Source organism: Pleurodeles waltl, chromosome 2_2 (genome assembly GCF_031143425.1).
Source record: "Pleurodeles waltl isolate 20211129_DDA chromosome 2_2, aPleWal1.hap1.20221129, whole genome shotgun sequence".
In the NCBI taxonomy this organism is placed as follows: domain Eukaryota; kingdom Metazoa; phylum Chordata; class Amphibia; order Caudata; family Salamandridae; genus Pleurodeles; species Pleurodeles waltl.
This window is the reverse complement of record NC_090439.1, coordinates 614,607,944-614,623,986: the sequence shown is the minus strand read 5'-3', so window position 1 is coordinate 614,623,986 and position 16,043 is coordinate 614,607,944. Positions and strand designations below refer to the sequence as shown.

Here is a 16,043-nt window from a genome sequence, read left to right as displayed (position 1 = left end):
GGGGGTGGGACTGCTTTGTGTGAGGCAGGCACAGCCCTAGTCAGGTGCGAATGTCAGCTCCTCCCACCCCTCTAGCTCAGGAAGGCTGGTGATGGGCCATCAAGATATGCAGGGCTCACCTCAGCTCCCTTTGTGTGACTGTCTAGAGTTAATGCACAAAACAGCCCAAATGTCATTCTGATCCATACGCGTATTCATCAGACAGGCAGAGGCATGGAACGGTTAAGCAAGAAAATGCCCACTTTCTAAAAGTGGCATTTTCAAAGGCATAATTCAAAAACAACTTCACCAAAAGATGTATTTTGAAATTGTAAGTTCAGAGACCCCAAACTCCACATCTCTAGCTGCTCCCTGTGGGAAATGACACTTGAAATATATTTCAAGGCAATCCTCATGTTACCCTACAGGAGAGATTGGTCTTGCAATAGTGAAAAATGAAATTAGCAGTATTTCACTATCAGGACACATAAAACACACCAATACACGTTCTACCTTTTAAATACACTGCACCATGTCTGCGGTGCTGCCCTAGACCTAACTAAGGGGTAACCTACAGGTACTGAAAGGGAAGGATGGGGCCTGGCAAGTGAATGCACTTTCCAGGTTGACATGGAATGTTTAAAACTGCACACACAGACACTGCAATGGCAGGCCTGAGACGTGTTTGCAGGGCTACTCAGGTGGGTGGTACAATCAGTGTTTTAAGTCCACTAGTAGCATTTGATTTACAGACCCTGGGCACACCTGGTGCAATATACTAGGGACTTAATAGGAAATTAAACAAGCCACTCATGGATGAACCAATCACAAATGCAATTTAGACAGGGAGCCCTTGCATGCTAGCACTAGTCAGGAGTGGTAGAGTGCCCGGAGACCTAAGACCATAAAAAAAAGGTCATAAAAAATGGGAACAAGAAGACAAAAAGCTTGGGGACAACCCTACAAAAGGGCCTTTTCCAACATTGGCATGATTACCTCATTTAAACATCAGGTTCTCTCAAGTCTAGCAGCCTATCTCCCCACTATGTCTACTGGCGGTATTAATCCTTGACTACAGGGATGACTGTAATACAGCTGATGAATAAAGTGATGGTAGCAAATATAATCATCATGGTGTAAACACTGTTATTCAGCTGTCCCTTTGACTTCTGGTGGCCTGAAGGGCAGCAGATCACTGAGGAACAGCAGCACATTTCTTTGCAGGAACAAAACATGCCTGCTGTACAGACAAGTAAATCACCTGCAGAACACCTGCATACATGGGTAACCCCAACGATTACCTTCCAAGAGTTGCTTGTATACCCCTGTCTAGAGGGTAATTTTGAGGTTTCACTTCCAAAGGTCAAGTAGGGAATCGTCTTTTGAAACACTCATCAGTGCATTGATGGCAACAGAAACCCCATCATTCCACCATTTGCACCCCAAATGTGCATGTCAACAAGGGAATTTCCTTCTGCCAATGGCTAATGTGCACCCCTGGTAAGGTAATCCTTGTAATGACCAGTGCATCTCACTCATCAGGAGAATTCAGATTCGTCTCCCACTGGGACAGGATTTCCCAGTCTACCCCCGAGGAAAGAATCCCCGAGGCCGCCTCATCCTGAAAGTAGTGAGAATGGAGGCTACTGGGAACTGTGTTTGAGAGCCATATCACCACGTCTTCTGCCGGACCAGGCAATGTCAAAAGTAGGTGGTGGATGGAGCCACCAGGTCATGACAAAGCAGCGATGTGGTGCTTTACTCATATTAGTAGAGGCAGGAATATCACCATTTGCTTGGCTCTAGCCTTATATCTTTCAGAGCTTTGAAATTCGCTGTAAAGAGGCAGGTGGATGGTGGGTCCTTGGTGGAAGGAAACTACTCCCTCCCTCTGATATAATTTAAACGAGGCATTCAGAGACCATCTTCACTCTCTATTGCAGGATGATATTCGTATACAGTTGTGTTAGTGGCTGGCAGATTAAACCTCGAGTTAAATAGCAGGTCACATGTGGGTGCATCTGTTCAATCTAGTGTGTTTCTCCAAGCCATATTGTGTTGTTTTTAAGAAAATAATAAATGAAGAATCTCACTGTTCGTTTGAAAGCGTGACATTTACTCCTGAAAGACTGACCTCAAGCTGTGTACTAAATCATAACTTCTAGTTAGTTAAACCATGTATAATTTGCCAACCAAAGTTCAATTGACAAAAGAGTAAAAGTCTCAAGGCAATACAGTGCTCAGAATTCAACCACGAGTGAAGTACTTAACCACATGCTGTTTAGTAAATGTTAAGGCGAGTGCTTAACTTAAAGAACTGACAAAGAACCAAATCTCAAATTTTGCTCAAAGACTATGTCAAACCCTCCTGTGACTGATGGAATATTAAGGGATGAAGCAAAGGAAAAGCCCTTCAAAACTCGCACCCCAAAGTCAAACCTAACCATAAACTGCAGTCCAATACCCATATTCTCCAGCAAATAGACTCAAAATGCAGAACACCGCTTTATGAGACCAGGGCTGTGGAGAAATCATTGATCCTAACAACAAATTCACTGATCATGCAAACTGGACTCAACTGCCTCTAAGTCGTATACGTGCCGTGTATTAACCTCCCCCATACTCATGCATCTTTCCCCAAATCCACTGGCCCTTCTCATCGAAACTTTACACTGATCAGCTCTTACCAACTGATAGAGTTGATTCAACCCATTGCCTAATCACTGTCCACGAGTTCATTGCACAATAATTATGTATTCTTAGTCTCTGAAATTGCCCCAAGGTGACAGGTTAGCACGTTACAAAATACTGAAACGAAATAACATATAACAGAATACAAATAGTTCATCCTTCAGTTTGGCTTTCCTTCTTACGCAGCTTCAAGTGGTTGTGAGACTCATACCTGAGGGCCTGTGAAAAACGTGACATCCAGTTTAGTTTGAGGATTAAAATAATGCCATACCCTACAGACTGGAGAAGCATACTCTAATAAAACAATGCTTTGTGAATCAGGCAGCTGATTCACAAAGCTTTTTATGGATGAGTACGCATGTACTCCTGGAGTCCAATACAGCTACTTATTGAAAATGCTGCGTGAATCAGGCCTGGAAATTGAAAAGTAGTTATCAGTAATCACGCTAAGGATACACAAATGCTCTAAAAAATAATAGTGTGTGAAATGGTCCCAAGGCATTTTAAATGTTCTACAATGCCTTTGTAGGGAATCCCCAGGCTTACTGTCTTTAAGTATAAGACATTGGGAAAATCAAATTATAATGCATGTTAAATGTTTCCACAGCAACACTCATCTATAATTAGACTTTCAGAGCAGTATCTGAGCCTGGACTAATATAATTGTACATATGTGAATAAATAATGGTTTAGTTATGGACTTTTTACTGTCCCAAAACAGTTTTTCAAATAAACAATTTCTCGCTCTATTAATTTTGAAGTGATGAGTTTACTAAAGTAATCTAATTTAGAAGGACAGAAATTCCCTTTAAAATGTTTATTGCTTGTTTATATTTTCTTAATGACACAAAATCCACTCTTTTAAGGTTAGGCAGATTTGTTGTGTAGAGGGTACTCCACCAAGCATCACAGTGGAGTCTCAAAGCTAATTTCGAGCATCACGGGAAAAAAACTCACATTTAGTAGTTTGGTTCTTGGGCTCCAAACAGCTGTAGCCTTCCCTAAGGATGCAACCACAGTCCCAATTATATCAGTGAAGCACACACTGGGAATAATTTGCAGCATTTCTTAGACAAATATCTAGCATCACATAAAAAAAATCTATATTTTTCACAAAGCAAATCTGGCCATGTTTAAACTGGCTTTTAAGCTATCCACGTTGGTGACCACTAAGGAACACATGTGTGTATGTGTCTCCAGAAAAGTAATACAAATAATAAGTGGTTTGTTTTTAGAAAAAAACAAGCAAATCATTTCCTTGTATTGCTAGAGCCTACATAGACCATGCTAGCAGTTGAAACCCATGCTATAATGTTGCTGAGAATGAACCAATCTGCAAGCTGGTATATGACCACGACTTGTCTGATTTCTGTATATAAGTAGAATTGATTCTGCTTATTCTGCATTTCATATGGCAAAAGCACATATTTTTACATATAATTCTCTTTCAAATCAATTTACAATATGTATATATTCCCAAACTGTGAATGCATTTACAACGCATTACTATCTTTATCCTTATATATGGTACACAGTAGCACTAGCCACTTTCTAGTTATACATGATCACAGTTTCTATAGGAAGAGTGTTTTTTGTTTTGCAAATAACCTTGGCGCTGTATGATAAATCTCCACAAAACTTTTTTTTTTTTAAAGTTCATCCGAAAAAGGGAAAAATTACTCCTAGTTGTAAATATTTCTACCTTCATTAACCCTGAGTACTAAATATGTTTATTAAAATTGAAAAGAATTTTAAAAGACATTGCAGTGTTCAAACTATTTTTTTCTTTGTGTTATTCATACAGTTGTCCAACACCAGGTTGTGATGGCAGTGGTCATGTGACAGGAAACTATGCGTCGCATCGAAGGTATGGAAATACAGGAAGTGAAAGCAGAGGAAAGGGCTTTGTACCCTTTCAGTGTGTTTTGCCGCAGTTCTGCTTCTCCATTGAACTGTTCAGTTCTCTGTTTTGTAATTTGTGTTCATGCTCTTTTCTGCCTTTTTGAATATGTCATTGTTAGAAATGGGGTCTTTGGTTGACAGTCAGGTTACCCCCTGTTCAAGCAAGGACCCTCACTCTAGTCAGGGTAAAAGAGAATCACCCTCAGTTAACCCCTGCTTACCCCCTTGGTAGCTTGGCAGAGCAGCAGGCTTAACTTCAGAGTGCTAGGTGTAAAGTATTTGTACCAACACACACAGTAACTTAATGAAAAAAACTACAAAATGACACAACACCAGTTTAGAAACATAGGAAATATTTATCTAAACAAAACAAGATCAAAACGCCACAAATCCGACATACACAAGTCAAGTTATGAATTTTTAAAGATTAAACTCAAAAATAGCGCTTAGAAACACAAAATGCTTCGATGAGGTATTAACACGGCGTCGTGACGGAGTCGTTCCCAACAAGCCAACACCAGCGGCGCCGGCCACGGAGTCACGTAGACCCCCAAGTACAGTACCTTAGGTGAAGAGTGAAACAAGCCGATGCGCGAAGTCGGGGATCGCGGCGTCTGTGCGAAATGTTGAATCCGTGCTCTTTGAGCGGCGGCGGTCACGACGTGGTGCGGCAACTTCCACAGAGTCGCGGACTTCAGCAGGGCTGCTGCGGCTCCGGCCTGGGAAGGTCATCGCGTTCCAGCGAAGATCACGGAGTCGGTTGCAGGCGGCGTCACCGGATTCAGCAGCTGCGTCGGTCTGAAGTCGTGCGAAGTCAATTTCCTTGGATTTCCACCAGCTTTCCTTTCAAGGGCCCAGGGACTGGATATGGCACCACTGGTCAGAGCAGGAGTCTCTCCAGAGACTCCAGGTGCTGGCAGAGAGAAGTCGTTGCTGTCCCTGAGACTTCAAACAACAGGAGGGAAGCTCTAAATCAAGCCCTTGGAGATTTCTTCACAAGATGGAAGGCACACAAAGTCCAGTCTTTGCCCTCTTACTCTGGCAGAAGCAGCAACTGCAGAATAGCTCCAAAAAGCACAGTCACAGGCAAGGCAGCACTTCTCAGCTCTTCTCCAGGCAGAGGTTCCTCTTGTTTCCAGAAGTGTTCTAAAGTCTGTGGTTTTGGGTGCCCTTCTTATACCCAATTTCTCCTTTGGAGTAGGCTACTTCAAAGTAAAGTCTCTTTTGAATGTGAAATCCTGCCTTGCCCAGGCCAGGCCCCAGACACTCACCAGGGGGTCAGAGACTGCATTGTGTGAGGACAGGCACAACCCTTTCAGGTGTAAGTGACCACTCCTCCGGACCCTCCTAGCACAGATGGCTCATCAGGAAATGCAGACTACACCCCAGCTCCCTTTGTGTCACTGTCTATTGTGAGGTGCAACCAGCCCAACTGTCAAACTGACCCAGACTGGTAATCCACAAACAGGCAGTGTCACAGAAATGGCATAAGCAAGAAAATGGTCACTTTCTAAAAGTGGCATTTTCAAACACACAGTCTTAAAATCAACTTTACTAAAAGATGTATTTTTAAATCGTGAGCTCAGAGACCCCAAACTCCACATATCCATCCGCTCCCAAAGGGAATCTACACTTTAATCAGATTTAAAGGTAGCCCTCAAGTTAACCTATGAGAGAGACATTCCTTGCAACAGTGAAAAACGAATTTAGCAATATTTCACTGTCAGGAGATATAAAACACATTACTATATGTCCTACCTTAATCATACACTGCATTCTGCCCTTGGCTCGACCTAGGGCCTACTTAGGGGTGCCTTACATGTAAGAAAAAGGAAGGGTTAGGCCTGGCAAGTGGGTACACTTGCCAAGTCTAATTTACAGTTAAAACTGCACACACAGACACTGCAGTGGCAGGTCTGAGACATGATTACAGATTACTTATGTGGGTGGCACAACCAGTGCTGCAGGCCCACTAATAGCATTTGATTTACTAGCCCTGGCACCTCTAGTGCACCTTACTAGGGACTTACTAGTAAATCAAATATGCCAATCATGAATAAACCAATCAACATTGCAATTTATACAGGGAGCATAAGCACTTTAGCACTGGTTAGCAGTGGTAAAGTGCTCAGAGTTCAAAATCCAACAGCAACAGGTCAGAAAAAATAGGAGGCAGGAGGCAAAAATATTGGGGATGACCCTGCATAAGCAAAAAAGTCCATCAGTGATTCTATTCAAGCAATGAGCTTCAGTGAAAGGGATTGTGCATGGCAGAAGTGCAATATGCGTATCTTATGGGTTTGGATTTTGAACCTGCATAATTTGATCATTACAATATTTCAACTATTTTAATTTTTTAGACTTTGGTTTTTGGTTTTGAAACAAATAACGATGGGAGGAAATTGTGTGATTTTGAAAAGATCAGTTTCACCAGATGGTTTCACATTTGAAATATTGAAAGCATTATTTTAAAAGAACATTAAAGATTGCATAAAGTTAGAACTTCTCTATTATGTTCTACTTTGAAGTTATAGCATCAGTGTGAGTGTTGATGAGGGTTACATCTCTTCTTGTTCCTTCTAAATCTCATTTTATTCACAGACTAGGTACTTCTTAGCAAAAGGGACAACTGTACTGTTATTTGCTATGTATAGTGACAGGCCAATAACCTGTAAGCAAAATAAAATATTATGAGCCTGATTCCCAAAGGTAAACTTACACTTTTGTGTATGTTTTAGATTTTTGGGAATTCACAAAAGGAATTTTACAAGTAGTTATTTTACAACTGCAGATTCTCTGCACTCATGGCGGATACTCTGCACATAACAAGACAAGCAGTCCTAAATACACTACTCTAAAGTTCCTTTGTGAATTTCAAAAAGTCATAAACTTACACAAAAGTGTTTGTTCACCTTTGCAAATCAGACTCTATAAGAACTATGCAACAATTCAAGAATGATCTAGACCAATGGTTTTCAAGCTTTTAAAAGCTGCTCCCCCCAGGTAAAAAAAAATAATCTGGGACCCCCAGAATGACAAACATCTTTTCATAATTATTCTATAAAACTGGCAGTTCTAAACATATATAACAATTCAAACATAGCAGTTATGTTCAGTTATTCCTTTTAATACAATGAAACATCTGATTGGCAACATGCTGTGCTGTGAACAGTCTGGTCTCCCTAAAGTGTAAAAGTAACCACAGTGTGATACTTTTTCCTAAATCGGGGAAGGGACTTTGAGGGTTACTTGGTGACCCTGTCCCCTTGACACCTAATCCCAGCCACAACATTAGTGACCAATGAATATACTGATGTCCAATATATTGTGGCTCACTACCACTCTTTTCTCACTAAAAAACAGTTTTGTTTGCAACATGATGCTGTTCTAGGCTATTGCCTTAGCCAGTGCCTCCCACCGCTTAACTACTTGAGATCAAGTCAGGGACCTCCCCCATCGCTCAAACTACCCCCCTCAGTTGGAAGACCCCCTGAACCAGACAGAGGGGTGATAAAGGCCCTATATTATTATGTAGGTTGAAATTGAGGTTAGAAAGAGTTCGTTTTTAACTGCATCCAGTCATGGCATGTGTTTTATATTTTCGAACAGTGTTTCTGGATGTCCACTGGCTGATAAAACCCTGAAATCTTTAATGGCTGCTAATTCTCAAGAGCTTAAGTAAGTAGAACCTCTAAACAAATTTTATCTATTCTTTAGTCACTTCAAAAACTCGATGGTATCAATGCAGTTTGTCTGATTGTACAGTAAATGGCGGAGGCCTACAAAAGACAAAAGGTATAAAATGCTTCTGTGAGTAAATAGGATCTCATAGTGGTGAAGAGAGCAGACATCACCTCTGACTGAACGACTGAACATTCCATCTATATTGCAACTGTTGTAAGCTGGTCATTGTTATTGTTGAACAGCAATTGTAAAGCACACAATCGGCCATAGATTAGTATGGGATCGCAACAATGTTTGGTAGTATAAGGTATGCCCTTCTGCAAGCATCCATATTGTATCTTGTCTCACATTCCCACAAACTCATTTGCTCAAAGAATTCTGGGACAAATCAGGTATCAGGCACACCTACAATCTTATCTTGCTATTGTTAGTTTATCTCTGCATCTACAAGGATGGGGAAAGAGCCCTAAAACGGATACATCTGTTTGAGGTTACACTGTAAAGAGATGTACAGTTTCACACACATTTGCAACACCTTTAAAACATTTGCCAAAACTCCTGAACTTACCCCAAGATGAGCTGGATGGTGGGGATATGTAGAAAATGGAAATATAGAGCCTACATGTGAAAATGGTGTATAACAGGCTGAATGTTTTGAGATGGGTCAATATATTTCATGTTAACCAAATATAGGTCTGTCACTTGTGCAAATTAGGTAGATGGTTTAAATCTCTGATACATGTATGTGTTTGCTTTTAAATGTTGAGACAGAAACTTATTTTAATCAAGGGTAATGTGTGTGCCCAACAAGAAACATCAGCTACTATGTTACTATGTACACTGTGAATTCTGTTCCAATACCAAGTGTTTCTAACAAACACAACAGATGACAATTATCCGCTACACCCAAAGATTAAATCATATGTTACAATATTCATACACTTCTGGCATCATCTCCCTCTGAAAATTGCCCTGAATCTCAAATTTTCAGAAGCATATAAAAAGATCAAAGAATTGCTGGTGATGGCAGGTGTGTCTTCACTAAAGTAAAAAGGTATTCACTCTCTTATAACCAGGTCCACTTGAATTCTGCAATTCTGCAGCTCTTTTCACATAATTATGGGTTTGATGCATTTGGCACATAATCCATCATCTGCTGCATAACTTGCAGATTTTAACTAAAAAATAAATTTTGCTAAGTCAGACGGATCAAAAGTTACTAAAAACAAGCGGCATGTCCACACACAAAGGCTAATAACAAATGTTAACTGGTAATTTTTCAGTTGCACATTTTTCAATCAATAAATCAATCAATCAGATTTATAAAGCGCTGCTCTATCACCCCTGAGGATATCTGGGCACTGCTGGCCATAGTCGAAAAGCAAGGTATTGAGTCTCCTTTTGAAGAATGACATGGAGGGTGCTGATCATAGGGGGAGGTCATCCAGGTCTTGGCAGCAATGTAGGAGAAGGAATGTCCCCTGCTGAGGCTGTGACAAATGTGTGGTGTGTGTGTGGGGCCAGGGATGTAGGGCACAGGTGTCTGGCAGGTTTGTGGAAGTTCACACCGTGATTGATGTATCCAGGTTCCTGGTCATTTAGGGCTTTGTAGGCGTGTGTCAGAAGCTTGAACTGGCATCTCTCCTTGATGGAGAACAGTGGAGGTTCTTGTGGTGGGGGTGATATGGGTCCATTTGGGGAGATCAAGTATGAATCTGGCTGCTGTGTTCTGGAGGGTCTGGAGTCTTTTGAGGAGTTGAGAGGTGATACCAGAGTAGAGCGTGTTACAGTAGTCTAGCCTAGGGGGATGGTCTTTCTGGTGTTGACGGGGATCCATCAGAAGTTTCTTTAGAGCATGCAGTGGGTGTGAAAGGAAGAGGATGTGACTGGGTTAATTTGGTGCGTCATGCTGAGTTTGCTGTCGTGGATGATGCAGAGTTTGCGGTGCAGTCTGCTTGTGTGTGTCTGAGCTCGAAGGGCCACTAGCTGTCATCCCATGAGGAGATGTTATTACCAAAAATCAGCCCTTCCTTCATATCCATGCTGAGCTTGAGGCAGTTAGTCTTCATCCAGTCGGCGAAACTGGTTGTGGTATTGCGGAAATTTGGTCTGGTGGTGGCGGGGTCTAAAGTGAGCGAGAGGATAAGTTGTGTGCCATCTGCGTAGGATATGATGTAGAGTCTGTGGGTTCTGATGATGTCTCCAAGGGGTGTCATGTAGGTGTTGAACAGGGTGGATCTAAGGGACTATCCTTAAGATATGCCGCAGATGATGATCGTGGGTTCAGAGGTGAAGGGTGGCAGGCAGATTCTCCATGTTCATCCTATGAAGAAAGAGGCAATCCACTTGAGGGTGTTCCCCTAGATGCTGGTGCTGTTAAGTCTGTTGATGAGGGTGTGATGCAATAGAGTGTTGAATGCCACTGAAAAGTCGAGGAGGATCAGGGCTGCTGTTTCTCCACAATCGAGTAGAGATCTGATGTTATTGGTGGCACCGATCAAGTAGGTCTCAATGCTGTGGTTGATGTGGAAGTTGGATTGGGAGGCTTCAAACAGGTTGTTTTTTTCCAGGTGTTCTGTGAGCTGGTGGTTGATGGCCTTCTTAAGGCCTTTGGTGGGGAATGGATGCAGGGAGATGAGGCTGTCATTTTTTAGTTTTCTGGGGTCGGCGGAAGGTTTCTTCAGGAGGGGTCTGACCTCAGTTGTTTCCATTTGTCGGAGAAGGCCACTGTGGTAATGGAGGCGTTGAGGATGTTGGTGAGTTCTGCACTGATTTCGTTGGTTCTGAGGTTGTAAAAGTGGTTGGGGTAGGGGCCCGAGGGAGCCCTGGAGTTGATGGGGGACATGATGGCTGTTGTGGTCTACGTAGTGAGTGGAATCCATGTGGTTATCGAGTATCTGGTGTCCGCTGGTGGGTGGAGGTTGTTGAGTTTGAGTTTGGTGGGTTGGTGTAGATGGTGGCAATCTTGGTGTGGAAATAGTCAGACAGGGTGTCACAGAGTTCTTGAGAATGGCAAAATGTGTCTAATATGAAGAAATGAAGAATCTCAGGAACTTGTGTTTTAAATGTTAAGTAGTAATCTATGTTTTACATAGATCTTCTTGGGTTTCCATTGCTACTAAAATAATTGTCAGTCTTGCTCAGTTTAATGGTACTTAATTTACTGTCCAATGAAAGATAAAAAGCCGACGTCCTTGTCAGGATTCAACCTTTAACTTTCATTTTCCTAAATCAGACTTAGCCATGTTGCGACTTTCGCGAGTTTCTGCCTATTTGCTCTTTTGCAATAAACTGCTCCCCCCATCCAAGTACAGTAAAATCAGAAATAATATAGTCACAATGATATTCAGCAAAGAACGAATGCGTCAAGGGCTAAAAGCCTGAAGGAGTTGAGGTAACAGTTCAAAGCTAATGAACTTAGCATCCGCCCCTGATTACTTAATGAGTTTTGCAGCTTACTGGCAGCAACAACACATTGAATTTCGTGCAAGAAAAACATTCTTTCCCCCTTTCCTAAATAGCATTTGGATTAGGGAATGCATTCTATTCAGAATTCAATGAAATACTATTGTATTTTGGAAACCAGTTCATCAAGTATAATCCTGTCTGTGCAAGCAGTCCCTATAAACGCCCCTTCCTCCCAAAGGCACCTAGTGTAACTGCTGGGGGGGTGTCTGGAAGTTTGGTGGCCTGAGCACATTTTTGTTTCTTAGGTCCACCTACCTCGTGTAGCTCTTAGGAGCCGCCTCATATTGCCTTTCACTGGTGTTGACTCTGGCAATGAATCGTCCTGCTAGCAAAGCTCCATGAAGCGACCTCTAGCCTATATCTGCAGCTGTGACAACGCGTAAGGCCCCGTTTCACTTTCTGGGGCACTGCAGTATTTTGGGGGACCTCGTTTCCAAAATCTTTTATTTTTGGCGCGAAGAATGGACTTCACATTATCTGCATTTCTGTTTATTCTTTTTGTAACACGTTCAAGTATTTTCGTGCTTTGCTTTCTATCAGTTCTATTTGCCAACGAGTCAATCTCGTGCACGTTTTCTAATGCTCTTTTTCCAACCTGGCTCAGACGTCTTTGTTCGTTTGGAAAAAAAAAAAAAACAGAACGACTTGTTGATTCCGTGTTTTTTAAGTAATGCCTTTTTTTGTGTGTGCATGTTTTAGGTGCCCGACACCTGGCTGTGACGGCTCTGGTCACGTGACTGGAAACTATGCTTCGCACAGAAGGTAGGATTACCGACGCCGATATGTCATACAAACGCTCTGCGTGCAACTGCATGTAAAATGGAGGGAGGCATGGGGTGGGGTAGTCTGTCTTTACTTCAGCAACCAACTTAATGTCGAGAAAGCTAGCAGAGGACTCAACAAATGAACGGAGGGGATTAAAGGAGATGAAATGGCCAACATTTGCCCTGGTTTTCAGGATTGCAAGTGTTGCTTTTAATGGTACTGCAAAGGCCAGATTGAATTTATCCATGATTCTGTGTACCTCTTCCAGCTTGTCAGGCTGCCCTCATGCCCGAAAAGGTGGTGCCAAAATGACTCCAACCAAGGAAGAAAAAGAAGACCCTGATCTTAAGTAAGTCTAAGGGACCTTGGTTCAGTTGATACTTACATTTATATGGGTATCCTATTATATTGTGAACGAAAAACGACACCACCTCTGTTACTCACCCTTATTAATAAAGCCGTGGCTCTGAGCCTGCACTGAAGGGTTTTTGAGGACTAAAGAGAAGCGGTAGAGAGGGGGAACACATGTTTTTGGAGAGATCACATGAATGGCCATTGAGCAGGGCAGGCATGAACCCAAGTGGAAGCAGGAAGAGAGCAGAGGAATGAACCGTGATGACTTGCTTTTCATTTTATTCAGTTCTGGTAAAAATAATGAATAGAGTCTGTATAGTTCAGTACCAGCAAACGTTAAATGATTGGCTACAAAGAGACTAGGGTAGACAACTGTGAAATTAAAATGTACTACAACAGCAAAAAATTGCCAGCACTGTAAAACTGGCTATACAAATATTGTAACTGTTTAACAGCTCACTGTTACACCCCCACCGTTAATTCGGGTTTCGTAGTTACGTGAAAATGAAATGTCTATCAATTTAATAATTTGACTAAATGTGCTTCAGGTAACACCACCATTGTTAATAAATTCTACTAGATATCTCACTGTTGCAACAAAGTACATGTCTAACGTATCGCAGGCCACAGCCTAGACCTGTACTTACATTTGAACTTTAAAACAATGATGCATGCCACACTGAGATCATAGTTGCCAATAATGCCGGTAGTGAGTTACACCATCATCACTCACTCCTCACTGGATTCCCCAAAAAGAAGCTAGTTTCTTCAAGTCATACTGAACTTCCTAACAACGACTACCCGACTGAGAACATCTATTATGCTAACCACCATTGTTAAGGATATCCCCATTCCTTCTTGCAGTGAACTTTGCTCCACAAAGCTACCTCGTTCTGAATTCACCTGCCATCCTACCTTCCAGTCCCACAACAGCACAGCATAAGAACAGCGCATAAAGTGATCCACATCAGATGGCTCCTAAGAAACTGAGAATTGACCTTCATGTGAGGATATTTCACTACACCACCTCCTTCAAAGCAAAACACAATTCTCTCACTAGCCACCCCGCAAAAAAAGCTATACACTATCAAAGTGAAGGTGTATCACTTCTATGCGTCAATTCAAAACCATCAGAGTACACTTTCAACCTTTGTCTGCGTCATGCAGTATCATCGCAGAAGGTAGTTTCCAAAGACCCCACTCCCCAAAGCTCACTTGAAATACTCACTCCAGCTCTCCACCTCTACTACAGTGTCACACTCTTGTGCAATGCTCTGATGCTGTTTGGCTCAGGTTCTTACTCCAGAGAAGTTCAAAAATAATTAAAAAAAAAAACAATACTATTTATGTTTTGCTCATATTGTTCATCATCAGATAGTCTTTATTCAGTTATGCTGTAACCACAAAAGAAATACAAAGGGCCAGATGTACGAACAAAGCAATTTGCGACTTGCAAATTGCGAGTCCCTGCGACTCGCAATTTGCAAGTCGCAAATTGCTATGCAGTACGGTGTCTCAGACACCGACTGCAACTCGCAATGGGGTCGCAATGACCCACCTCATTAATATTAATGAGGTGGGTCGCAAATTGCGGCCCCATTGCGAGTATAGGCACTCGCTAACATGGAGGCCTGCTGTCGTCAGCAGACCTCCATGTTAGCGACCTGCTTGTCAATAAAGCATTTTTTTTTTTTTTGAAGTGTAGCCCGTTTTCCTAGCAGGAAAACGTGCTGCACTTCAAAAAAAACGAAACCTTTAGTTTTGGGTTTTTTTCAGGGCAGGGAGTGGTCCCTTGGACCACTCCCTGCCCTGAAAAATTAATTTGGGCTCCAGTCACAAACTGGAAGGGGTCCCATGGGGACCCCTTCCAATTTGCGATTGGGTTACCATCCACTTGAAGTGGATGGTAACTGCGATGCCATTTGCGACCGCATATGCGGTCGCAAATGGTATTGCATCCCAATGCGACTCGCAAATAGGAAGGGAACACCCCTTCCTATTTACGAGTATGAAATGCATTTTGCGAGTCGGTAACAACTCGCAAAATGCATTTCTGCATTGGGATACGCGTTTTGCGACTCGCAAACAGCAAATTTTGCCGTTTGCGAGTCGCAAAACGTTTCGTACATCTGGCCCAAAGTACTATAAAACGTTTTATGCAAAGCAGTTAAAACACACATTACAAAAATTAAAAAAGCTCAGATAAAACACTATAAATTGTAAGAAATCAAATGCCAACAGCACAGATAATCAAGCATGAAATCCATTACTCTCAATATAGCTCTTAAAAAGCAACACACTTTTACTTTAAAAATAATTTGTCCGATAACTGCTGGATAAAAAGCGCCCGTCGTGCTTGCCTAAAGTTAATGGACTTCAATAAAAGCGTAATAAACATTTTCCTCGGGCCAGTAAAGTAACTACAGAACAACATAAAGTGAAGGGTGTTCTGTGGAGACAGGTGGTCACAGTGAGCCGAAGGGCTCCAGTTCCTCTGCATGGCCAGAAGATGATGTATCATGTTGAATCTATCTGGTCAATCAAAATCTGTCCCTGTCACTCCTCACACTGAGCAGGTATGGTGCCATAGTCCATACGGTTTTTAACAGCAAATCCCCCCATACCGTGTGTTTTAATAGTTCAGTCTGTTCCTTTTAAATTAACTTACATTCTAAAAATGTATCCCTGACCCATTTTACCTCCACAGTGGGCTATAGAATAGGTCCTCCCTTCCCAGGCTAATAAAAACACCCTTAATATTTGCAATCCATGGAATTTTAGTGGCATGATCCAAGGATAAGCAATCCTTCAGAATCAGCCTATTCAGCTGGGATTCCCCACTCGTTCACAGCTTGACCCAGTGTATCAGTGTCCTAAGAGCAATCTTGTACTGGACTCCTAATTCATCATGCACGGATAGTGCCAGTGTGCTAAGGGGAACCTGCAGCACCAACCTTAAAAGCAAGTTTTCCACTGAGTGAATACTGTCAACTCTTGTGTATCCCCACACTTTGCTGTTATATAGGAGCTTGGAGGCTCACTTGGCATGATACACCTTAATTAAGGTGCTGGACGGGCAAGGCCCTGATCTCTGCGCAAAACTATGAACAGTAGCAGTTGTCTTAATTAGCTCCATTTTCTTATTTTCAACCAGGGGCTTCCATTTTCTATGACAATCCAACAGAATCTCAAGATACAAA

General features: G+C 42.1%; 1 protein-coding gene across 2 annotated transcripts in view; it reads left to right on the top strand.

The window, feature by feature from the left end:
• The window catches only part of ST18 (ST18 C2H2C-type zinc finger transcription factor), a 406,078-nt gene that overhangs the window by 349,837 nt on the left and 40,198 nt on the right, over positions 1-16,043 (top strand). For both annotated transcript variants that reach the window (XM_069220156.1, XM_069220155.1), the window contains exons 14-17: positions 4,475-4,537; positions 8,182-8,250; positions 12,424-12,486; positions 12,758-12,838. In XM_069220156.1, coding sequence (XP_069076257.1) covers positions 4,475-4,537; positions 8,182-8,250; positions 12,424-12,486; positions 12,758-12,838 — 276 coding nt within the window. The remainder of the gene's footprint in view (positions 1-4,474; positions 4,538-8,181; positions 8,251-12,423; positions 12,487-12,757; positions 12,839-16,043) is intronic.